We start from the raw sequence: 26,187 nt of genomic DNA, 5'->3' as shown, positions 1-26,187 counted from the left end.
TTCTGCACTATACTGAGACACTTTCTTTGCAGTCTCTGAGGTCAGGTGAGAGGGTTCACCATAATGTCGGGGAGCAGGCTATGGTGGTTTTTGTGAAGGGAAAATCTCTTATTCGACTTCATACCTTAGGTAGCCCTTAGGCTTTTACTTTTGTCTCCCTACCCCATGAGGCCTACAAAATCGTAATTCACGTTTGCCAGCCTGGCAAATACTCTTGGGGCATTCAGTTATAAGCACAACTGTCTAAACTCTTGCTTTTTCTTTGGCCTGATAACTCTTTATTTCTCCTTAGCTCTTTGGTGCTTTTAAGAAAATTACTTTTAAATTTTTTTCCAGAATTTTTAGATGTTTTTGATGGTAGAGTTGGTGCAAGTCCCCTAGATCACCATATTTCTTATAGAAGTGGCTGCGGTTTGTTAAAAAGTATAATACATGCAAGAAAGCTTACAAACGTTTTATTTCTGAACAGAATCAGAGAACCCAAAAAGCCAGAAGGGACGTGAGACACACAGTAAGTATTCCAAAACCCAGGTCTCCTCAGTTTCCAAATCTCTTTTGTGACAAGAGCATTTTTGTGCATCACATATTTAAACTGTTAGCCCTAAAAACAGTTCTCAGAGCTTCAGAAAAATTATCTAAGGAAACTGTGTCAAAGCAGTAACAGAAAGCATCAGTGTGTTGAGGTCTAAATTAGAGGACAAAGACCTCAAGATTAATCTCTCACCATTCCTCAGTGAGTGCCTGCCCAAGTTCCACCAGTGCCCCCCACCCCCGTCACTTCTAGGCTGTCTTCAAATCCTTCACTGGGTACTTGGCTTTGGTGTTAATGATTTTGTTACTCCACGCAGTTTTCCAAACAAAAAGGAATGGTTATTTATAATTCCTAGACTGAAATCATAAATACCATCAGCTGAATTACACTGAAATGTCAGTATAACTCCATGAACAGAAGTTCACATAAAGTTAGTCTGTCTTGGCTAGGTAAAAAGGATTTTAGTTATAAAAGTTGCAAAAGGATCTTATTGTAGGTAAGTTTAGACTCTTAGGTGGTCCTGCAGTGTATACTCTGAGGACAGCTTTGCAGCAAGGTTCCTGACACAGATCATTTAGGCTGGGAGCCAGACAACATTTTTCTCCCTCAAATTATACGGGATCAGTGGTATTCCAGTAAATTGCCCCTTTGTGAATGAAATAACTTTACTTAGATTTTTATACTGAAATACCATACTGAATACCTTTCTTATACAGATCATTTTACTTTTTCCTCAAAAATTTTGTGATTACTTCAGTCTAAAACAGTATTCATGAGATACGGTATACATGGTGGTATCTTCAAGCAAATGCCTTTTAGTTCAAAGTATAAGTACCCTTCATAAAAAAAATCAGTGTCTGCTAATTTTAAAATAATTAGAGATTTTTCCAAGGTATATTAAACCTCCAAACACTCCATCTAGTACATGTCGGACAACTAACAGCTTCTGAACTCTCTCATACTCTGAAAGGGACATGTTATACAAAAGAACTGACTCTATGTGGCTCTGCCATGATATCACAGTGAATATGCTGCTCTCAGTTCCTATAGAGGATTGTATTTTCTGATGCCAAAATGCAGCTGAGCACTATCTTGTAAAGCTGATCATTCATATGACTGAAAACCTGGCAATTCCACCCATGAGGCATATCCCCTAGAGTAGAGCACTGATTCTCAAAGTATAGTCCCTGGACCAGCAGCATTAGTGTCACTTGGGAACATATTAGAAATACAAATTCTTGGGACCCACTCCAGACCCACCGAATCAGAAATCCAAGGTGTTTTAACAAGTCCTCTAGGTGATTCTGATGCAGACTAAAGTCTGAGGCTCCCTGCTTTAGAGAAATTCTTGTTCACTTGCTCTGATACAAGAATTGCTTGAGCAGAATTGCCCCTTCTCTCTCTACCTCTCCCCCACCACACACACACACACACACACACACACACACATCCTATCCCGAAAATGAACATCTACTGTCAGGAGAACAATATAAAAAAATGTACTACTAACACAATGTAGTACTCACTATACAACAGAGAAAATAAATGAAAAACAGCTACATTTACAAGCTTAAATAAAACTTAGACCCATAATTTTGATTGAAAAAAATCACGTTAAGTCTGAAGTGTGATATTTTATAAAGGTTAAACACAAGCAAAACTAAATAATATATTATTTAAATATATATTATGTGATAAAGCAATAACACTATTTTTAAAAAACAAAGAAAGGATACCCCTTTAATTCTGTACAGTATTTCCCTCAGAGGGAGCAGAGGCAGGGGGATAGGGTAAGGAAGGAACATGGTGGGAACCATAAATGTACTGGGATCAATCTAGTTCTTAGGTTGGTCATGAGACTGCAGCGTTCATTTATTTATGTAATTTTTATCACTATATTCTTTTGTATATATAAAGTATTATATAATACATTTTAAACCCAGAAAACAGAAAAATGCAGCTAATAAACAAAGACAGTCATTACCTTAAATAGAAAAATTAGAAATCACCTAAGTGATATAAATTGTATAAATTGTGATATGTTCATTCATTTAAAAAGAATTTTAAAATTTTTGAGAAAATATTTATGATAAAATTAGTTAGATAAAATAATTTTAAAAATGTACAGTAAAAGGATTAGAAAAAATACAATAAAGTGTCAGTAGTGGGTATTACAGGAAGTTTTGTTTCTTCTTTGTACATTTAAATTTTTCTATAGTGAATAATAAATACTTTTAAAATCATTAAGGATTTTTAAAACTGTCACTGAAACATTTAATAACTCTAAGTCATTAAAGAAAACTACCAAATCTTCCATTGGAAACAGGAAGTTGGTATTTTGTGAAAATCTGTGATTTATGAGCTTTATAATTCAAAGTTTTATATTTTCTGCCATAAACCTGTGTATCTTTATTACTCTGATTTCAATTAAAATAATTTCATGTAATTTGTGTGGGAGGAAATATGACTGAGAAAACCATGACCTAAAGAATATATTTTTGCCATAGAGGACTTCAATTAAAACAACTAAAAACAACTTCGATATCCTTAAGAACAAAAAGAAAAAATATCCACCAATGGTTGACCAGCTTTTGGAAACACCGAAGAAACACATATACAGAGAGTCTGCCTTATAGCCCCAGAGCCCATCATAATAAGAAAGAAACATAAAGATTATAAGGCCAGAGGCCAGAGATTAGTTACATACCTCTTTTTCCAATATTCTAGCGACCTCACCAAGGGTACGATCTAAAGCAGAAACCTTATTGTTTGCCCATGAGCCACTGTCTTGTACTTGTAGTTGTTTTAGAAGATCTTTGGCTAATCGCTGAAGCCTTGGATACAAAATGAAAGAGAAGAATGACATGAATGTATTAGACTATAATATTTCGTTTTCCTAAGTATTTTAATTTATTTTTATTTTTTTTGCAGTAAGTGGGCCTCTCACTGTTGTGGCCTCTCCCAGCTCTGGACACGCAGGCTCAGCGGCCATGGCTCACGGGCCCAGCCGCTCTGTGGCATGTGGGATCTTCCTGAACCAGGGCACGAACCCATGTCCCCTGCATCGGCAGGCAGACTCTCAACCACTGCACCACCAGGGAAGCCCCCTAAATATTTTAAAATAAAAGTTACTTTCATTATTGTATTAGAAACTGCTTCATAGAGCACCTAAGGGGAAGAAAAACAAACCACTCCTAAGGCTGGTATTATCCTATGTTCACAAACACCAATCTAGTCCTTGTGACACAAAATAGATCTACAGGACAGTACTGTCCATCCACAGGATTAGCTGGAGCAATTGCTGCCATCAGTTTCCACGTGACCCTTAAACTGGAACAGAATTGGAGATGGGGAAACGTGAGAGTATGATGGCAGAGAAAATGAGTATAAGAGCCTGAGCAGGTTTTCATATTTTGATTTAAATCTTCAAGGTAGCCTTGGATACCATGTTATAAGCACTGTAAACTCTCAGAATATCAAACTCCCCATTTTCCAATTTACAGGCAATTTGGGGATTTCCTGCCACTGCTGATGTCATTTAGACAATAGAGCAATTATTTCCTTTTCTCCATGACACATATTTCCTAGATTGTAAGATTCTTTAGTAAGGGGAACGTATGTAATATTTCTTTGAAGCCCTTACTTCTTCTGTTTCATATACCTCACTCTTTGATCAATCCTCCTCTACTTTCAACTTACTTGCTTGAGTATCCTACCAGCAGATACTCACCAGACACTTTCCCAGATCTCTCCACTTTTCCCCTATGCATCATCTCCCTGTTGCCTTACTTCCATTTTTATCTATGATTGATTCCATAGGCCATCATTATAATCACTTTCTTGTAAACGTGTGCTACATTCCCCTTCTGTTGTTCTGTTACTCCTACAGCTAACCCCCAGCCATGGTAACAATCACTAATGCTTGTTTAGTGGGCCAGGCATCCCTCTCAGTGCCTTGCATACATTAATTTATTTAGCTGGATTAGTGAACATCTGCCCACCTTTTCCATTTTTGATACTGAGAAACAGTCATACCATGCAAAAGACTGGTATGACTATAGATTCAGAATCTTACTAATATACTTTTGTCTAGTCTGCTCACTCTCCTACAAAGACTTGCTTCATATATTGCTCAATCTCCTCACAACTCGTTCCTTTCTCCCCCTTGCTTTCACATAAGAAGATCTTACATTTTATAGAGAAAATGGAAGCTACTGGAACAAGAAAATCTTCTTTCTGCCACAAAATCTACAAGGATATCAGCACTTCACCCATATTCTCCCTTATTTCTCCTATTACAATCAAGGAAGACTGATTCCTCCCATGTAGGGCTAGTCTTGCCACACAGGCTCTGTATGCACGAGCTCTTTCTGGGTCTAAATCCCGCTCTTCCTGCTTCAGTGTCTTTGCAAATGCTATTCGTTCATTCCTTCTGAAATGCTTCCCCCACCTCCACATTATCTAGAAAATTCCTACTTATCCCTAAGTTCTTAGGCCAAACTTTGCTTTCTCTGATTTGACTATTCCTTCAAATCACTTATTACAAGTCTCTCCCATGCAGAGATTTACAACAGAACTTTTGGTAATGATGGGAATGTTCCATATCTGTACTGTCCAACATGGTGGCTGCTAGCCAAATGTACCTATTGTGCACTTGAAATATAGTTAGTGTGACTGAGGAACTAAATTTTAAGTTTTATTTAAGTTTAGTAATTTAAAAAGCCATATGTGGCTAGAAGCTATCATACTGGACAGCGCAGAAGCACAGTATTAACTTCATGAGACAGGGTTCTTTTCTTTTTTTTATTATTAATTAATTTATTTATTTTTGGCTGCATTGGGTCTTCGTTGCTGCACATGGGCTTTCCCTAGTTGCAGCGAGCAGGGGCTACTCTTCGTTATGGTGCGCGGGCTTCTCATTGTGGGGGATTCTCTTTGTTGTGGAGCACAGGCTCTAGGTGTGAGGGCTTCAGTAGTTGTGGCACGTGGGCTCAGTAGTTGTGACTCGTGGGCTCTAGAGCACAGGCTCAGTAGTTGTGGTGCACAGGCTTAGTTGCTCCGTGGCACGTGGTATGTTCCCGGACCAGGGATCGAACCTGTGTCCCCTGCATTGGCAGGTAGATTCTTAACCACTGCGCCAGTATGGAAATCCTGAGACAGGGTTCTCGTTAACCCATTCACCATCTTATCCGTAGCACCTCTAGATAAGTACACTCAATAGATATTTAATGATGAATGGTCTAAGAAGAAATTTCTTCTTTTCATTAATATTAATAATATCCATAACCTCATATGTTACAAAATACTTTCATGTACATGATCATTTTTAGTCCTCTGAAAAACACTGTCCATCCCTGTTTGAAAAATGAAGACGCCAAGGCTCAGGCAAATTAGATGACTTTCCCAAGGCCTCATGACTGGTAAATGTATTATTGGGACTAGAAACCTAGGCCTTTAATCTTCAAATTTCATGCTTTGTCTCCACAGCATAATAGTCAATTCAAATAAGGTAATTTCATTCACAAATGAATAATATTCTAGAATATAATTTCATCTAGAAATGTATTTATGTAAAAAAATTGAATTCCTCAAAGAATACAACAGTAATTGCAGCTCAAAAAGGCCCTGGTGAACTCCAGTTTAAACCTAAGCTATCCATATGAAGTTTACTTTGATAAGTCAAGGAATAAATACAAACTCTAAAATCAGAAATACCTATGCTTAAACTCTGGCTCCAGAACATATTACATAGATAAACCCTGGGGAGGTTATTTAACTACTTTCAATCTCAGTTTCTTCAACTTAAAAGTGGAGATTTTATATATATACATATATATATTTTTTTTTTTCTTTCAGAGCTTCTGAAGATTAGAGATAATTAATGTAATGTACTTAACACCATTCACTAAAGTAGACATTCAATAAATGACCAACTCTTATTACTATTCATTGACAGAAAGTCTCAACCTAACAAAAGGAAAAAGGGAATATAAAAAATACAAAAATAGAATAAGAGCAACATACTTCTTTTCTTCCTAATCGAATATGGGCTAGAGTCCCATCCGATTAAAGTTACTGACCTTATCATGTGGATGAATATTGGCAGCGAACTTCATTGTGTGACAGATAAGTAGCCACTTCAGCTTTTGGCTGAATAAAGCCTGCACACCATGTAACTGAATATCCAGCCATAGCAATGGATGCATATGAATCTAGCACTATTCTTACCAAGAATGCTCACATTCCACTGAAAACCAGGGGTATTTAGGGAGGCACAAGGGCCATTTTAATTCACAGAATACCAGAGGCTTGTATTTCACCCTGAGGTAAATCAAATCTGGGATTCATATGAACCTATCTTTCAAGGAAGAATGCCAAATCAAGGGGATGCTTAGGTAACATGAGCTAAACCTCTGTTTTATTCCCTGCCTCCAAAGAAGTACCACAAATAATACAGCCCCTCTCAAGAAAAACATTAGATTTTGATTCATACTATAAATAATGATAGAATGTCACAGGACTCAAGCCCTGAAAGCTGTATTTTCCCTACAGGGCAAGAATAGGAGCTGTTTAGAGGGTGCAGTTTTTATTAATACAGAAACTGCTATTTGAGCTACTTCTGGCATGTTAATTTTTTCTAGCATGAAAAGAAAAAGTGAAGGATTCATAACTCCTAGCCTAGAACATGAGAAGTATCTGTCAGGTAAATGGCTTTATGGAGAATTTTTTAAGGTCAGATATTTTCTTCTCAAAACTTGAACAAATTCTAACAACTCTAAGTTCAAACCTGTCACTGGCAAGTGTGAAATGTAAGGGCTTCTCTGTACGGATCCCTAACTTTTATCAGTCAATTTTGGGAGGTTCATTAGGATCATTGGGAAGATTTATAAAAGTGTAAGAAAGGAGACTGGGTCCAAGTTAGGAACTAACATTGTTCTTCGGTGTGATGGACAGGAAGACATAAACATATTAACTTCTTTTTTTCTTTCACCTCCTCTATTTGAAAGGTACATAGTCTAAATTTAAGGCTACTGGTTCCCCTTCCATTTGTAAATAATATGCTTAAGCCTGTATTTCTAAATGTAACAGCCTAAGAAATCCCCATATAAGATGAAAAAATCAGTGTGCATATATTGCCTCCTACATTGACCATCTTTCATTGTTGCCAGGCAGCATCCTTTCCTGTGGAAAAAGAACCCATCTATCCCTTTCAGGGAACTACCTCACCTTCATACTTACATGGGTATACTAGATGTGCTCAATGCTATCAGGGTGTTGCTGCTCCCAGGCCCTCATTCTTAGTGGAAAGATCTAGAAAATGTGTGTATATTATTATATAAATAAATATTAAAAATACATATAACTATATATATAATTATATACACACAGAGTTGACGCTTGAGCAACAGGGCTTTGAACTGTGCAGGTCCATCTATAGGCAGATTTTTTTCACTATGTATGTCCCACAGGATTCAGGGTTGGTTGAATCCGTGAATGCAGAACTTTGGAGGGGAAGGCTGACTGTAAAAGTTACAGGCAGATTTCTGACTGCTCGGAGGGCCAGTGCCCCAGCCCCCACCCTCACTGTTCAAGGGTCATGTGTGTGTGTGTGTGTGTGTGTGTGTGTGTGTATCCCTACACTTTACATCTATATTTATTTCTACTATATATACATATAATGGAAAATAGGAGTTAAAACTGATACCTACAATTCCAATTCACCACCATAGGATTTTCTATTCTCCCTGGGTCTATTTTTAACTCTCTTCTCTCATCCTTAATATATTTACTTATGTGAACAATCCACCTAACATATCATGCATCTTTCTTTATGCATACTGTTATCTTCCTGCTTGGCCTCCAACTCCCTACTCTGGGCTCTTCTGCCATTCTCAGCTTGCTTGGGTTTCACACCCTTTGCAAGACTCCCCTGACAGACTGTGCCAGGATGACATTCCATGGATTACCCTCCTCATTTGGCTCTGATTCCCCACACCACGCCATGGTGTCCTACCCCACATGGAAGCTCCCTGCACTCTGCTTGGGCTCTGAACCTCCATACCTGGCGGCCCTCCTTAGCCTACTCAGGCTCTGACACCCATCATTTTGCCACTGCTGCCTCCAGCCATCCAGTCAGTGCAGGTGGTTGCTTGGTGCTCTCTCATCTAGTGGCTTTAGGACTGAATTTTTCTGGAAAGGGAGGGGAAACTGGAGGAAGAGTCATTTTCATTTATTAGCTAGAATAATTTTATAAGGAGACATTTCTTTTCATCTGCTATTTGGTTACCAATTTCAATCGGTTACAATAATTATCCTTTTTGATGCTCAAATTGTCCTATTTTTGTCTATTAGTAAACTTTTCAAGTCAGCTCCTGAGTCTTTTGATAAAACACTAGCAGTCTTTGAGAGATTCCTTGCCATCTAGTATGACAGAGCATTCAGATCTAGCATTAGACATTTTTCCAAGAAGTTCTTGCTCCCTTTAGTGAGATATGCTCACTGCTACTCCATTGGTCATTGTTTCTAGGCCTCTTCAATCGACAGAGCTAGGAAATAAAAAATGTGTGTACACACACATACATAATACATGTGTATCTATATATGTATATACACAAATACGTATACACACAAATACGCAGAACACTTTTTTTTTTTTTTTTTTTTTTTTTGCGTTACGCGGGCCTCTCACTGTTGTGGCCCCTCCCCTTGCGGAGCACAGGCTCCGGACGCACAGGCCCAGCGGCCATGGCTCACGGGCCCAGCCGCTCCGCAGCATGTGGGATCCTCCCGGACCGGGGCACGAACCCGTGTCCCCTGCATCGGCAGGCGGACTCTCAACCACTGCGCCACCAGGGAAGCCCCGCAGAACACTTTTTAAAAGATAAAATATCTCATAACTTCATATATTTCAAATTCAGTCCTACAGGGGTATTACCTGATCTCTAATGTATTACATCTATCTCCTTTCATCCAGACTGAGAATTCAGTTTCTCAGTAATACAGGGGATGAAAGAATGCTAGTCTCCATAATCTTCTTTACTTTATCCTTATTATTATGCACACAGACTCAGAATAACATTATCAATAATAACATCACCAATATAATTGGAGAATGGTTAATTTTTTAGAATATGTTTTCCTCATTCTCCCCAATATTTTTTTTATAGTTACACTATAAAAACACCTGAGATACAGTTATTACATAATATTCTTTTTCTTCTGGCCATCAGTTATTCTTAGTTCTATAAGAAACTATAACTTTACTATTCATCCCTAGTCTTTATGTTGATGTCTAATAATTTTGATTGTCTAAGGTTCATTCTCTCTTAGTATTTAAGATCCTCAAGAAAAGAAAATGTGGGTCAAGGATTTTGTAACTGGCAAAACTCATTTTTGAGGGCATAAAATTATTGATAAGAAAGAGTAAGAACTAAGGCAACATTGTTCACATCAGCCCTTCCTGAGGAACCTACTTAAGAATGAGGTTCAGGTGCTTCTCTCAAATTGGTTCCCTGAACCTTCCAGTGAAAACCTGTTAGTTATTTTGGGGTTATCCTTTCCTTACATCTGTTATCCCAGTTGCTTCTCTTTGCTTTCTTTCACACTGATGTCATTACCATGCAGGTCTTGTGGCTATTTGTTCCCATCCACTTGCATTTCAGATTTCATGTAGATATCTCGCAATGTAGTTTTTTTTGTAAATGCTTCCATGGGTTTTTGGTTTTCTTTATTAGTTATCTGGTTTCTATGTTAAAATGTGAAGATATTGAAAAATTATGCTTCTATTGCTACTGCCATTTTTCTAGACTTATAATTTAAAAGAATATCCTGGTTGCCCTGTGGCGAAGAGACTATAGTAAGCAAGGGCAGAGCAGTGTAGAACTAATTAGGAAGCTGCTACAATAATCCAGATGAGAGACATTGGTAGGTTAGACTAGACTAGTTACTATGGAGGTAATGAATAGTGGTCAGATTCTGAATATATTTTACAGATAGAACCAATATAATTTTTTGATGGACTGAAAGTAGAGTGTGAGAAAAAGGATGACTCTAAAGATTTTAGATGACTTAATTTAAGGATGGGCTTGCCATCCTTAAATTAAGGATGAGCAAAAATATGAGGGGTAAGGTATGGGAGCAAATTTCAGGAGTTTAATTTTGCACATGTTCACTTGAGGCATCCAAGTGAACAGAGAGACATTCAAGTGGAAATGCTAAATAGGAAGTTGGATATAGTATTCTGGAGTCCTGGGGACAGGTCTGTATTGGAGATATAAATTTAAAGTCCATCCAGATACTAGATGTTTAAAGTCATGAAACTAAGATTACCAAGGGAGTAATTCTCTATTTGAACTCTCAGGACAAAGGCATGTTAATGTCAGTGGTCAAAGAGACAAGAAACAACCAGGCAAAAGATCCTGAAAAAGAGCATCAGGTCAAGTAAGAGGAGAATCCAGAGAAAGTTGTATAGTAGATTGTTACATTAAAGGTCCCCCTTGAAGTATATCTTGCCAGCCATGACATACATAGTCACCTCAGACAGTGACTACGGACTTGGCAAAATGACTTGCCTTGGCCAATGGGACATAAACAAATGTGACACAAGCAGAGGCTTGATAAGGCCTGATATCCTCTATGAACACTGATGCAAAAACCCTCAATAAAACAAGCAAAACAAATTAAACAGCATATTAGAAGGATTATACACCATGACCAAGTGATCTGTCTTCCTCAAGGAGGCTGACCAAAGCTTCCTTATATGGCAGTCACAGGGGAGCAAGAAAGCAAAGTTGTGAGCAGAAGCCTCAAGACTTCTGGAGCTAAGGCTCAGGAGTCACATATTGCTTCTGCAGTAGACTGTGGATCAGGACAAGTCAAAAGGCCAGAACAAATTCAAGAGGAAGGAAAATAGAGTCCACTCCTTGATGGAGAGGTGGCAAAGTTATATTGCAAAGGGACATGCCTCCAGGAATGGCTCAACAACTTCTGGCCATCTTTGCAAACACTATACCACATCATATATTAAATTTCCTCAAATTTTGGATCTATTTCTAGACTGTTTTAAAAAATCTATTCCATTAATTTGTATTATTATTCACATGCCAATACAAAACTATTTGGTGGATAAATTAGGAGTTTGGGACTAGCAGATACAAACTACTGTATATAAAATAGATAAACAACAAGGTCCTACTGTATAGTACAGGGAACTATATTCAATATCTTGTAATAAACTATAATGGAAAAGAATTGGAAAAAATATATATACTGGATCATTTTGTTGTACATCAGAAACTAACACAACATTGTAAATCAACTATAAATTAAAAAAATAAAGTACAACATCAAGTGCTAGAACTTAATCTTATACATAATTGAATAAAAGATATCTTAACCGTAAACAAAAAAGTGGACATCCTAAGCTCCGGATTCACATTGCCTTTCAATAAGACTACACCAGTCTGTACCCCCATCAGCAGTATTATATAAGTACCTTTCTCTCACTGCACCTCTACTGGCAGTCTATTTGAGAGAAGCAAAATGATGATGTTTTTGTTTACTTAGCTATTACACTTAGTAATTACACTTACACCCAATGGCGGAGTCTAAATCCTCATCTGTCAAGTGGCCCTTGCAACAACCTTGAATGAGATCTCCTCAGAGTAAGAACCAGTACAGCCTTGCCAGAACTTGTTTTGTTAGAATAGGGTTTCTTTACCTCAGCACTACTGATGTTTTGGATGTGGTAATACTTTGCTGTGGAGGTCTATCTTGTGCACTGAAGAATGTTTAACAGTATTCCCTGGCTTCTGCACGCTTGATGGCAGCTGCACCATTTTTCCAAGCTGTGATAACCAAAATATTATCACATACCCCCAGGCACAGACAAATGTCCTCTCGCAAAACCATCCCCAGTTGGATCCACTGTGTTAGCAGAATAAAATTCTAGGCATCAGATACAAAGTCCACGACCACAGGCATACAATGATGGTTCAGATAAGCTTTTGTTACAGGCAAAAACTGAAGAGACAAAGAACTAAAATGTAGGATACTCACTTTGCTTTATAGGGTGAGTCTGAGCCAGAATTTTTTGTTTCCAATAAACTCTCGTATTCCTTGGCCCTAAAGAGAAAAGAGTTTTATCACTTTTAGTTATTTTGCTGCTAATTTTTATAACAAAATAAAACTTTGGCTGTGTTTTTCCTCTCCCAGTACTAGGAACATTACTACACTAGTTTTCACACTTAGATTTCTGAGATTGTATCTTTAAAATATCACAAATCTATCAAAAAAGACTGAAAAATACATATTTCCTCACAGGATATAAAACAGATTCATAAAAACACTTATGAGTTTAGGGACTTGGTACAGAATGGTGCTATTTTTCAGAAATGTTATAATCATGATAATTAAGTTTAAAACCATACTAAGTTTCTACAAGGTGGTTGAGGTGCCTCAAGAGGCATATAATGCAAGATTAAATACAGGTAAAAAATAGTCACTTAACTCTAGAAATAATTTTAAAAGGCAGTGGAAATGACTTGACCAGATACTCAAAGATCTGTTTTGTCCTGCTTTTGTTATTTATACTGACTAAATACCAAAAGTCTGCAAAAATCTGAGATAACACTCTTCTGCCATTGTCCAACTAGGCTCCACCTTGCCTGTAACTGTAGGTGACAGCCATCAACAGGTCACCAAACTAAGCAGATGTCACTACAGCAATCCATTAACAATGACTTAATCTGTCAATTTCCCTTTTCAGAGGAAAAAGAGAAAAATACTAATTTAAATATTAACCATTCACCCAAAGGGTTCTAGTCTCAAATAATTAGTCCAGTGACCTATGAAAGAATTAGTCACAATGTACACCAATCCATACAGCGATGATGGGTGAAAAAATAAAACCTGTTCCATAAAAAACCTGAAAGATGCAAATTACAACACACCTAATGAGAAAAAAGCAATCTAGCATAGGTTATGCTTGGGAATGAAGAAATAACTAAATTAGAATTAAACATTAAATTATGTATTGTTTCAACCTACGTGTGCTCATTGCTATCAGCCAAAATATTAAGGCATATCAAAATGGGGAAATAACCACATTGTAGTTGCAAGTAATTGTGACCTCATATGAAAGGTGGGGAAAGTAACAATTTTGCAGGATTGAATATGTTCCAAGAGCTGTGCCAAGGAGCTACACATTCACTGTCTCATAGAGTCTTACAAACTCAATATATATATTGTCCTCATTTTACAAAAAAGAAATTGAGGCTTAGGAAGATGCCAGTTATATCAAGACATATATTTATCTGAGCCTTCAAGTGGAAAAAACTGAATACATTCTCCCATTCATGCACACCTAACTAGAAAATTACTACCCAAAGAAATCCTAACTTTACCTGGAATGGTAGTTAACCACTTTTTCCTAACTTGAATCTCACCTTGATTCACTTTTAGCAATCAATTAAATATTTATTTCCAGAGCCCCTACTCTGTATAAACTAGAGTATGGGGGGATAATAAGAGTTATATATATATCAGGGATGGAGTATATATATATAGTGGGAATATTCATTGTATTTATTCTCCATAAGGAGGAGGAAGATACAGGATTAAAAGATACATAGTTCTACAAAGCTGAGTAAGTGACAGATGGGTACTGTCACAAGTGCTCATTTCCACCTAAGATGCTAGGGGGAGTTTCCTCAAGGAAATGGAAAGTGTACCTGCTTGAAAGATAGGTAGCATCTGAATACACAAAAAGAAAATGCCATTAATAGGGTAGAGAAGTGAGCAAATAATGCTAGACGTGGGAGAAACACAGGTTGTGCTTAGGGAACAGTGTACAGATTCCTTTTGCTGGAGCAAAAGATTAAAATGTGGGAATAATGAGAGATAAGGCTGAAAAGAATTATTTCAGAAACTCTATTATTATTAAGTTCTGATTACTTACTCTTTAAGATAATGACCCACTTTATTAATATTTTAAATTTATTAGTGTTGTGTTGTATACTGCATTCCCTCACTTTTAGTCTCCTTGTCATCGTGTTTGTACTCTTTCTTAGCCAAAATGTGGGATATTTATTTACTCCATTTTATTTTTTGTTAGCTTTTCAGAGTTTACCAATATTCTCCAAGAATTAGATCTTATCAACTTCTATTTAATTTCCATTTTTATCTTTATAAAGATATAGTACATTGTAAGTGCCATATGTATATTTGTTAAATAAAAATAAATACATCTATCCTATCTCCCATGAAGAAGATATAAATATTGTCCTAATCCTTGAGTTGTTTAGATCACTACTACTTCAACTGATAAAATAATTTAAGGCTAAAATTTCATTCTGAGTAAAGTTTTGACCATACTCCATAAGTTTCATGTTCTCATTGTCACAAATTTCAAACAGTTTGCATTTCCATTTTGTCTTACTCCTAAAAACTCTTACTTCAAATAATGTTTTCTGGCCCACTCCCACCCCTTGGTTCCGAAGTGTTAATTTTTTTGTCTTTATAATTTTTTTTTTCATTTTTGGGTCAGCTTTATCGAGGTATAATTTACAAACAATAAAAACTTTACACTTTAAGTGTATAATTTGATGAGTTTTCACAGTTGTGCCTACCAACATAAGTGAAACCAAAATCACGATATAAATCATTTCCACCACCCCACAAAATTTTCTCATGTTTTTTGGTAATAATTCTCTTCCCCCTGCCCTCACCTTCTTGTTCCTAGGAATAATCCATCTACTTTTTCCCAGTATAGATTTCTGAATATCAAATTACTACAATCATACATACTTTCTTGTGTCTGGATTAATTCATTTAGAATACATCTCGAGATTCTTTCATAATCAAATATATTATTAGTTAATTCCTTTTCACTGCTTTGCAGTATTGTATTGTTTGGACACCACAATTTATCCATCTCCAGTTGGATATTTTACTTCTTTCCAATCTGGGGCTACTACCTACTCTAAACATTTGTAGACAAGTCACTGCATGGGCAGATGTCTTAATTTCTTTTGGATAAATACCTAGGAATGGGGTTGCTGAGCAATCTGATAAGCATGTGCTTAACCTTAAAATACAAAAATGTTTACCAAACAGGTCATTCCAATTTGTACTTCTACCAGCAAAGAATGAGAGTTCCAGTTGCTTTAATCCTTGAAGAGTGTCTTGCTTAATTTCTTTATATCTGTGAAGTTCTCATATTTCCTTTTGACTTCTAACTTCATTTCCTTGTGGTTAGAGAAGATATCTTGCATGATTTCAATATTTTTAAATTTATGGAATCTTGTTTTGTGGTCTAATGTATGATCAGTGCTGAAGAGTATTTCATGTACACTCGAGCAGAATATGTATTCTGCTGTTTTGGGGTAGAATGTTCTCTATTCATCTGTTAGGTTTAGTTAGTTGATGTTGTTCAAGACTTTTATTTCCTTGTTGATCCCCAGACTGGTTGTCCTATCCATTATTAAAAGTGGGGTATGAAGTATCCAACTATTACTGGTGAACTGTCTATTTCTCCCCTCAGTTCTGTCAGTTTTTCCTTCATATATTTTGTGACTTTTTCAGGTGCATATATGTTTGTAACTGTTATGTATTTTTGATGGATTCATCCTTTCATCACTACATAATATCCTTCTCTCTTTATTGTACAATTTTGGTCTTAAAGTCTATGTTGCATGATAGCAATATAGTTACTTCAGCTATATTATCTTGCAGAGTGTACTCTTTGCATGAAATATTTCTATCCTTTCGCATTAAACCACTTGGGTTCTTATAGTTGAAGTGAGTCCCTTGTAGACAGCATATAGTTGAATGATTTTTAAAAATTCATTCTGCCAATCTGTTTCTTTTACTGGAGTCTTTAATGCATCTATTTTTAATGTGATTACTAATAAGGACAGATTTACTTCTCCCATTTTGCATTTTCTGTATATCTCTTTGGTCCCCCAATTCCTTCATTACTGCTTTATTTTGTGCTAAATATTTTCTAGTGTACCATTTTCATTCTCTTCTCATTTCTTCAAGCATATGTATATACTTATTTATTTATTATCTATTGTTTTCTTAGCAGTTGTCCTGAATTATAATTAACATCTTAATTCATAACAATCTAGTTAGAATTAATACCAACTTAGTTTCAGTAGTATACAAAAATGTTCCTATATAGCATTTACCTCCTTTATGCTATTATTATAAGTCATTTCTTTATACATTGTGTGTGTCCATCAACATAGGTTTATAATTATTGTTTTGTGTAGTTCTCTTTTAAATCAAATAGGAAAAATAAGAAGATACAAAAATACTACATTTACACTGATTTATACATATATAGTTACTTCTACAGCATTCTTTATTTCTTTGTGTGGATTCAAGTTACTGTCTACTGTGTTTTTATCTCAGACTGAAGATTTCCGTTAGAGCTTTGTGAAGTGCAGGTCTACTAGTAACAATCTCTCAGCTTTTGTTTATCATGGAATGTATTAATTTCTCCTTCATTTTTGAAGTTTTGCCAGATATAGAATTCTTGGTTGACAATTTGTTCTGCTTTTGTGTTTTTCTACCAGGAAACCGAATATGTTTATCCTACTGCCTTCTGACCTCTATAGTTTCTGATGAGAAATAAACTGTTATTATATTGAGGATGTTTTACATACGAAGAATTGCTTCTCTTTTGATGTTTTCAAGATTCTCTTTGTCTTTATCTTCCAATGTTTGATTATAATGTGTCATAACATGGATATCTGCATTTCTGCTACTTAGAGTTTGTTGAACTTCCTGGATCTGCAGATCATATCCTTCATTAAATTTGGAAAACTTTCAGCCATCATTTCTTCAAATGTTCTCTGCCCTTTTCTCTCTCTACTCTTCTCTGGGACTCCCCTTATGTATATGTTGGTATGCTGGATGGTGTCCCACAGGTTTTTGAGACTGTATTCAAATTTTTCCCCATTCTTTTTTCTTTCTCTTCCATGGAGTGGATAATCTCAATTGAGAATCTTCAAGTTCACTGATTCTTTATTCTATCTGCTCAAATAAGTTGCTGAACCCTTCAAGTAATTTGTTTCTTCAATTACTGTACTCTTCAGCTACAAAATTTCTATTAGTTCTTTTAAATTTTTTATCTCATTATTAACATTATCCAGTTGGTTACATATCATTCACATGTTTTCCTTTAGTTCTCTGAGTATATTTAAAAAAATTTTAGGGCTTCCCTGGTGGCACAGTAGTTGAGAGTCTGCCTGCCAATGCAGGGGACACGGGTTCGTGCCCCAGTCTGGGAAGATCCCACATGCCGCGGAGCGGCTGGGTCCATAAGCCATGGCCACTGAGCCTGTGCGTCCGGAGCCTGTGCTCCACAGTGGGAGAGGCCACAACAGGGAGAGGCCTGTGTACCGCAAAAAAAAAGAAAAAATTAAATCTTTGTCTAGTAAGGCCAATGTCTGGGTTTCCCCAGGGACACTTTCTATTATTTTTTTTCCCCAGTGTATGGGCCAATTTTCTCTTTTTTTGCATGCCTTGCAACTTTTTATTGAAAACAAGACATTTTAAATATTATAATGTGGCAACTCTGGAAATCAGATTCTCCTTCCTCTCAGGTTTTGTTTTTGCTACTTGATGTACTTGTTGTACATTTGTTTAGTGAGTTTTCTGAACTAATTTTCTAAAGTTTATATTCGTTGTCATTATGGCCCCTAAAGTTTAGCAATCAATTAGTGATCCAAGAGATTTCTTGAAACACCACAAACAATAACATCAAAAGTCCTAATCTAGCCTTGGCAGATGGGCTCTGTGTGTGTGTTGGGGCAAGCCAACAAGACTCAGTCAGGCAGATTAAAACTCTACATTAGCTCTCACTTCCTGCTTGCATAAAAGACTAATGGTCAGGACCTTCTTGGGTCTTTTCTGATCATGTACCCATCCCTAGGCATGCATATGGCCTTCTAGATTTCTCAGAATATGTGGGAGATTTTCAAAGCCCTTGTTCCCCAAGGCATCTCAATCCTCAGCCTTTCCCTGCAAATTTTTTGATTATTTACACTAATTGTATACCCTTGCACTGGGCACAACGAACTAATACATTTGCCTTTAAATTGTTTTTGACAATCACCCCCAGGTAGCCTCCTCAGCTCTGGGAGAATCCTGAGTTAGGTAAAAGAAAGACAAACCCTTAGAGCTAACCTTTCAGAGAACCATCAGTCAGGTTAAAACAACTACAGTTCTTTGAGTACAAGGTTTGTTCTGCTCCCTCCAGTACTAAGTACCTGTAACAGGGATGCTGGGAAGTTGAGACATGATCAGGGTAAGTTAAAACACCAATAGCCTCTTTTTTTAAACTGAAGTATAGTTAATTTACAATGTTGTATTAGTTTCAAGTGTACAGCAAACTGATTCAGTGATATATATGTAGATTTTCGTTTCAGATTCTTTTCCATTATAGGTTATTACAAGATATTGAGTACAGTTCCCTGTGCTATACAGTAGATCCTTTTTGTTTATCTATTTTATAATATATAGTAGTGTGTATATGTTAATCCCAAACTCCTAATCTATCCCCCACCCCCCACTATCCCCTTTGGTAACCATATGTTTCTTTTCTATGTCTGTGAATCCATTTCTGTTTCATAAATAAGTTTGTATTATTTGTATCATTTTTTAGATTCTACATATAAGTGATATCATTTGTCTTTCTCTGTCTGACTTATGTCATTTAGTATGATAAACTCTAGGTCCATTCATGTTGCTGCAAATGGCATTATTTCATTCTTTCTTAAGGCTGAGTAGTATTCCATTATATATATACCACATCTTCTTTATCCACTCATTTGTCAATGGACATTTAGGTTGTATCATGGGGTATTCCTCTGTGGGTTAATCCTATATGGAACTCTCTGTGCTTCCTGGACTTGGGTAACTATTTCCTTTCCCAGGTTACGGAAGTTTTCAGCTATAACCTCTTCAAATATTTTCTTAGGCTCTTTCTCATGCTCTTATACTTCTGGAATCCCTATAATGCGAATATTAGCGTGCTTGATGTTGTCCCAGAGGTCTCTTAAACTGTCCTCATTTCTTTTCATTCTTTTTTCTGTTCAGTGGCAGTGATTTCCACTACTCTGTCTTCAGATCACTGATCTGTTCTTCTGCCTCATTTAGTCTACTATTGATTCTTTCTAGTGTATTTTTCATTTCAGTATTGTATCCTTCAATTTTGTTTGGTTGTTCTTTATATTTTTTAATTCTTTGTTGAAAACGTCTAATTTCCTTTGTTGTGGTTTTTTTTTTTGCAGTACGCGGGCCTCTCCCGTTGCAGAGCACAGGCTCCGGACGCACAGGCTCAGTGGCCATGGCTCACGGGCCCAGCCACCCCGCGGCATGTGGGATCTTCCCGGACCGGGGCACGAACCCGTGTCCCCTGCATCAGCAGGCGGACTCTCAACCACTGCGCCAACAGGGAAACCCAAAACTTCTAATTTCTTGCTCTGTGCATCCATTCTCTTCCCAAATTCTTTGATCATCTTTATGATCACTACTCTGAACTCCTTCTAGGGTCGACTGCCTATCTCCACATCACTTAGTTCTTCTTCTGGGGTATTATCTCGTTCCTTCATCTGAAACATATTCCTCTGTTGCCTCATTTTGTCTAAACTGCTACTTGTATTTTCCTGTATGTGGTAGGTTGGTTAAGTTTCTCAACCTTGGAGAAGTGGCTCTCTGTAGGAGATGTCCTATGCATCCCAGCAGTGCACACCCCTCTCATTACCCAAGAGCCAGGGGCCAGCTGGTCCCAGGGTAGTGTCTGGTCTGGATTTGTGGACTCAGTCTGCAGGCTGTGGGACTGTAGTTTGCTTGTTTCTGGTGTCTGCCCCCTGGTGGATGAGGCTGGTCTAAAGGTTTGGGTAGGGTTCCTGGCAGGAGGGGCCAGTGCCTGCCCCCCTGGTGGGTAGAGCTGGGTCTTGGTCCTCTGATGGACAAGGCCGTGCTAGGGGCATGTCTAGAGGTGGCTGTGGACTCAGAGAGTCTTTAGGCAGCCTGCTTGTAGATGGACACATCCCCACCCAGTTTCTTGTTTGGCCTGAGGTGTGTTGTTTGGAACTTGAGCTTACAGGCTGTTGGGTGGGGCCAGGTCTTGATGCCAAAATGTCAGACTCCAGGAGAGTTCTTGCAGATGAATGCTCCCCACTGTGTCCGCCACCAGTGTCTCTGTCCCCAGGGTGGGCCACTGCCACTCCCCACCTCCACAAGAGACCCTCCAAGACTAGCAGGTAGGTCTGGCCCAGGCTTCTATCAAATTACTGCTTTTGCCCTTGGTTCTGGTATGAGTGAGATTTTGTGTGCGCTCTTTAAGAGTAAAGTCTCTATTTCCCCCAATCCTGTGAAACTCCTGCAATCAAGCCCCGCTGGCTTTCAAAGACAAATGCTCTGGGGGCTCCTCTCCCTGGTGCTGGATCCCTGGGCGGGGGCGCCTAATGTGGGACTCAGAACTCTCACTCCTGTGGGAGAACCTCTGCAAATAAAATTATTCTCCAGTTTGTGGGTCGCCCACCTGAGACATGCGGAATTTGATTATATTTCAAGTCTGCCCCTCCTATGGGTCTAGTTGTGGCTCCATCCTTATATCTTTAGTTGTAGAGGAACTTTTCTGATAGGTTTCAGTCTTTTTCAATGATGTTTGTTCTGCAGATAGTTGTGATTTTGGTGTGTTCATGAGAGGGGGTGAGCTTGGGGTCCTTCTACTCTGCCATGTTGGCCACTCTCCTCCCTCTCTTAAGGAGGTTCATCTGATTTTTCTTAACTGCCTTTTCCCCCAGTAGCAGTGAGCCTTTGATCATTTACTGAGTTCAAAAAAAATTGATTCTGACAGTTTTTGCCAGTTGATTCATTATTTTTATGGCAATACGGACTCTTGGAGTTCCCTACCCTACCTTTTTATTCACATCATTCAAGATTTTTAAAATTTTAAATAAGAGACCTTAATTCATATTTACATTATAATTGATGTGTTTTGCATTATTTCTGCCATTTTATTATTTAAACCAACTTTGAGATATAATTCAAATACCACATAATTCACCCATTTAAATGTGTAATTCAATGTTTTTAAATATATTCATAGGGTTGTATAGCCAATCATCACATTCTAACTTTAGAAGATTTTTATTTTCCCTGAATAAAATCCAGTAACCTTTAGTACTCAATACCAGTTTTTCTCCTGCTCACATCCTCAAGCAACACTAATCTGCTTTTTATCTCTATAAAATTTTTTATCCTGGACATTTCATATAAATGGAATCATAAGATGCATGGCCTTTTTCTGATTGGCTTCTTTCACTTACCATAGTGTTTTTAAGTTTCATCCACATTGCAGCACATGTCAGTATTCATTCCTAAATACTATTTCATTGAATGGATATATCAAATTTTGCTTACCTATTCAACAGTTGATGAACATTTGGGTTGTTTCCACTTTTGGCTCTTACAAATAATGATGCTATGAACATACTTGTACAAGTTTTATTTGACCATGTTTTCAATTCTCTTGGGTATAAATCTAGGCATGGAGTTACTAGGTCATATAGTAATTCTGTGTTTAACTTTTGGGGAACTAACAAACTGTTTTCCAAAGTAGACAGATCATTTTATATTCCCAACAATAAGGTATAAAGATTCTAATTTCTCCACATCCTTGTTACTGTCTATTGAATATAGCCATCCTAGTTGGTGTGAAGTGGAATCTCACTATGGATTTGACCTCCCTGATGACTAATGATGTTGAGCATCTTTTCATGGTCATACTGGCCATTTGTATACCTTGTTAAAGAAATGTCTACTCAGATCCTTTGCCCATTCATTATTGGTCAGTCTATCAAGGCAAAAGAAATAAAAGCAAAAACAAACAAATGGGACCTAATCAAACTCAAAAGCGTTTGTGTATCAACAAAATGAAAAAACAACATACTGAATGGGAGAAAATACTTGCAAATGATGTGACTGACAAGGGGTTAATATCCAAAATATACAATCAGGTCATACAACTCCATATCAAAAAAACACACAACCCAATCAAAAACTAGGCAGATGACCTAAATAGACATTTTCCCAAAGACATACAAATGGCCAACAGGCACATGAAAAGATACTCAACATTGCTAATTATTAGAGAAATGCAAATCACAACCACAATGAGGTATCACCTCACACTGGTCAGAATGGCTAACATCAAAAAGTCTACAAAAAGTAAATGCTGGAGAGGTTATGGAGAATATCGCTGGTGGGAATGTAAAGTGGTGCAGCCACTATGGAAAACAGTATGGAGGTTCCTTATAAAACAAAAAATGGAGATACCATATGATCCAGCACTCCTACTCCTGGGTATATATACAGAAAAAACAAAAACTGTAAGTCGAAAAGATACATGCACTGCAATGTTCGCAGCAGCACTATTTAGAAAAGCCAAGACATGGAAGCTACTCAAGTGCCCATCAGTGGACGATTGGCTTAAGAAGATGTGAGATATATATATATATGTATATAGACACACACATACACACACATATGCAATGGAATATTACTCAGCCACAAAAAAGAACAAAACATTGCCATTAGCAGCAACATGAATGGACCTAAAGAATATGCTTAGTGAAATAAGTCAAACAGAGAATGACAAATACTACATGGTATCACTTATATGAGGTATCTAAAAAACAGTACAAATAAATCTATATACAAAACAGACTCACAGACACAGAAAACAAACTATGCTCACCAAAGAGGACAGGGGAGTGGGAGTGAGAGACAAATTAGGAGTGTTTGATTAACAGATTCAAACTACTATACATAAAATAGATAATTAACAAGAATTTACTATATAGCACAGGGAATTATACCCAATATCTATAATAATCTATAATGGAATATAGTCTGCAGGAAAAAACCCAAAGACAAATCAATATGCTGTACACCTAAAACTAACACAATATTGTAAATCAACTACACTTCAATAACAGAAAAATTACTCTGAGCATTAAACACACAGTATATAAAAAGAATGACATGGTAACTATTCTTATTAAGAGTTTACAGTGATGAGAATAAATAAAAATTTTTAAAAATAAATAAGGTAATATCTGAGAATAAGATATCCTATAAAGAGAATAAAGTAATTAATATACAGTGGCTGATTATACGTATGTGTGTCAAGGAGTTGAAGAATTTATAGAGCACAATGAAGGAAGGCCTCTGAGAAGTAAGTCTTTAAGCAGAAACCTGAATCAAGTGAAAGAGCCAGTCACAGGGAAATCTCGGGGAATTTCAGGCTGGCTAGAGGGAACATCAAGTGCCAATACACTAGGGAATATTCAAGGAACAGAATGGCAGCAATGGTAAAACGAATACAGAGTTATGCTTATTATATAAACATGCTACTCCATTAAAAATGCTTTCTTGAAAGTCATCAATGATCTCCAGTATTACCAAACATAATGGCTTTTTCTCTGTATTCATTCTCCTTGAACTTTCTGACTATATTTCACATCTCACTATCAATGCCTTTTTCATGCCCTCATCTCCTTTCACTTCCATTTAACAATTATCTATTGTTACTATTGCAATTTTAATATTATAATAATGAATGCTAAATATATAATTTTAACTTTTAGTCCAAATTTCAAACTCCTGAAGCTCTTCACTTGGAAGCTCAACCTTCACTTTGTTCTCTATATCTTTAAAACCAAAATTATTCTTAACATTGTACATCCACTTACCTATATTTTTCAATAGTACTTTGGACTAATATTTCAAAATTATTTTCTATTCTTCATTTTCTTTTCTCAATATTATCATAAAATCATTAATCTTAGATTAAAACATTTCTTGATTGCTTTCTTTAAATTTATTGTACTATACACTGTAATGTCAGCCCTATCACTTCATGCCTGAATTAGTAAAATAATCTCCTATGCACCCAAGCTTTCAACCTTCTAATCCTACCTGTATAGCACAGGTGAAAAATCTTCCCAAGTCATTAATTTCCTGATGTTATTCCCTTGGTTATCTATGGTAGTTCTTTCCCAAAAGATATAGTCAATCTTCTAACTAGCATTCAAGGCTCTCCATAATTTGACCCTTTGCTACTTACTCAACTTTATATTCTCTGACATATCAACTGCACTTTATAAATTTGGATTTGCACAGTCCATTATCGAGACATTTTCACCAGTTAGGATACTGCTAGCAGGGAGCAGTACAGCTTAATACCTGCACAGATTAATGCAGGAGGCAAGAAATAGGAGGAAATTATTACTTTTACAAAAATAAACTTCAACTGAAAAGAATAAATAGGCATTTAACAGGCTTACGAATGTGGACACTGTCTACCATTTCCTCTGGGATATCACTTGGAGAGCTGAAACCTACTTGCTGTATGCTCAGCCACATCATCTCTGTACCCCTATTTCTTTTTTCCCCCAAGTTTACTGAGATATGGTCAACATACAGCATGGTGTAAGTTTAAGGTGTACAAAGTGATGATTTGATACACATATATACTGTGAAATGATTACCAAAATAAAATTAATTAACACCTCCATCATCTCACATAATTACCATTGTGTGTGGTGAAAATATTTAAGATCTACTTCCTTAGCAACTTTCAAGTATTAAAATATAGCATTGTTAACTATAGTCACCAGCCTGCACATTAGATTCCCAAAACTTGTTCATCTCATAAGTGGAAGTTTGTTCCCTTTGACCAGCATCTCCCCATTTCCCCCACCCCTGAGCCCCTGGTTACCACTGTTCTAATCTCTATTTATATGATTTTGACTTTTGTAGGTTCCATGTATAAGTGAGATCATATAGTATCTGTCTTTCCCTGTCTTACTACTACATAGTAAAATGCCTTTGGGGTTCCATACATGTTGTTGCAAAAAGGCATAATTTCGTTCTTTTTTATGGGTGCTCCCTATTGCAATCAAGGACATACATCAGCATACAGATAGATGCTCTAAGGACACCATCAACTTCTTCCTGCCTCCCTCTCTCACATAATCTATCTCAGATTTCTTTCTTGTATGTATCTACTCCTCCACATGTCTGTGCCAAACATTCTGGCATCTAATTTTGATCCTTACTGAACCACTGTCTAACTACTTTGTGTGAGGAAGTTTTTTTTTTTCTAAGTATGACCTTTAGAAAGCCATTGTATTTTGTAAGCCTAAGTTTTCCACATTTGTAAGATGAGGGAATACAACTAGCTAATTTTTAAAGGTCTTTCCTAGCTCTAAGATTCCATGATTTTAAATTCTTATAAACAGTAGGTACAAATTTGTTAGGTAGGGACTTCCCTGGTGGCACAGTGGTTAAGAATCCGCCTGCAGGGGACATGGGTTAGAGCCCTGTTCCGGGAAGATCCCACATACCGCGGAGCAACTAAGCCTGTGTGCCACAACTACTGAGCCTGCGCTCTAGAGCCCGTGAGCCACAACTACTGAGTCCACAGGCCACAACTACTGAAGCCCACGCACCTAGAGCCCATGCTCCACAACAAGAGAAGCCACCACAGTGAGAAGCCTGCACGCTGCAATGAAGAGTAGCCCCCGCTTGCTGCAACTAGAGAAAGCCTACATGCAGCAACGAAGACCCAA

The 26,187-nt window shown here is 37.1% G+C and overlaps 1 protein-coding gene across 2 annotated transcripts in view; it reads right to left on the bottom strand.

Moving 5' to 3' along the window:
• Positions 1 to 26,187, bottom strand: part of SCAPER (S-phase cyclin A associated protein in the ER) — a gene marked incomplete at both ends in the record, with an annotated part of 359,493 nt that overhangs the window by 212,170 nt on the left and 121,136 nt on the right. For both annotated transcript variants that reach the window (XM_079700316.1, XM_079700317.1), the window contains 2 exons: positions 3,240 to 3,366; positions 12,590 to 12,655. In XM_079700316.1, coding sequence (XP_079556442.1) covers positions 3,240 to 3,366; positions 12,590 to 12,655 — 193 coding nt within the window. The remainder of the gene's footprint in view (positions 1 to 3,239; positions 3,367 to 12,589; positions 12,656 to 26,187) is intronic.

This window comes from Hyperoodon ampullatus (assembly GCF_949752795.1).
Source record: "Hyperoodon ampullatus genome assembly, chromosome: 3".
Taxonomy (NCBI): domain Eukaryota; kingdom Metazoa; phylum Chordata; class Mammalia; order Artiodactyla; family Ziphiidae; genus Hyperoodon; species Hyperoodon ampullatus.
Note: the sequence above shows the minus strand (reverse complement) of the source record. Positions and strands in the feature narration are given on the sequence as shown.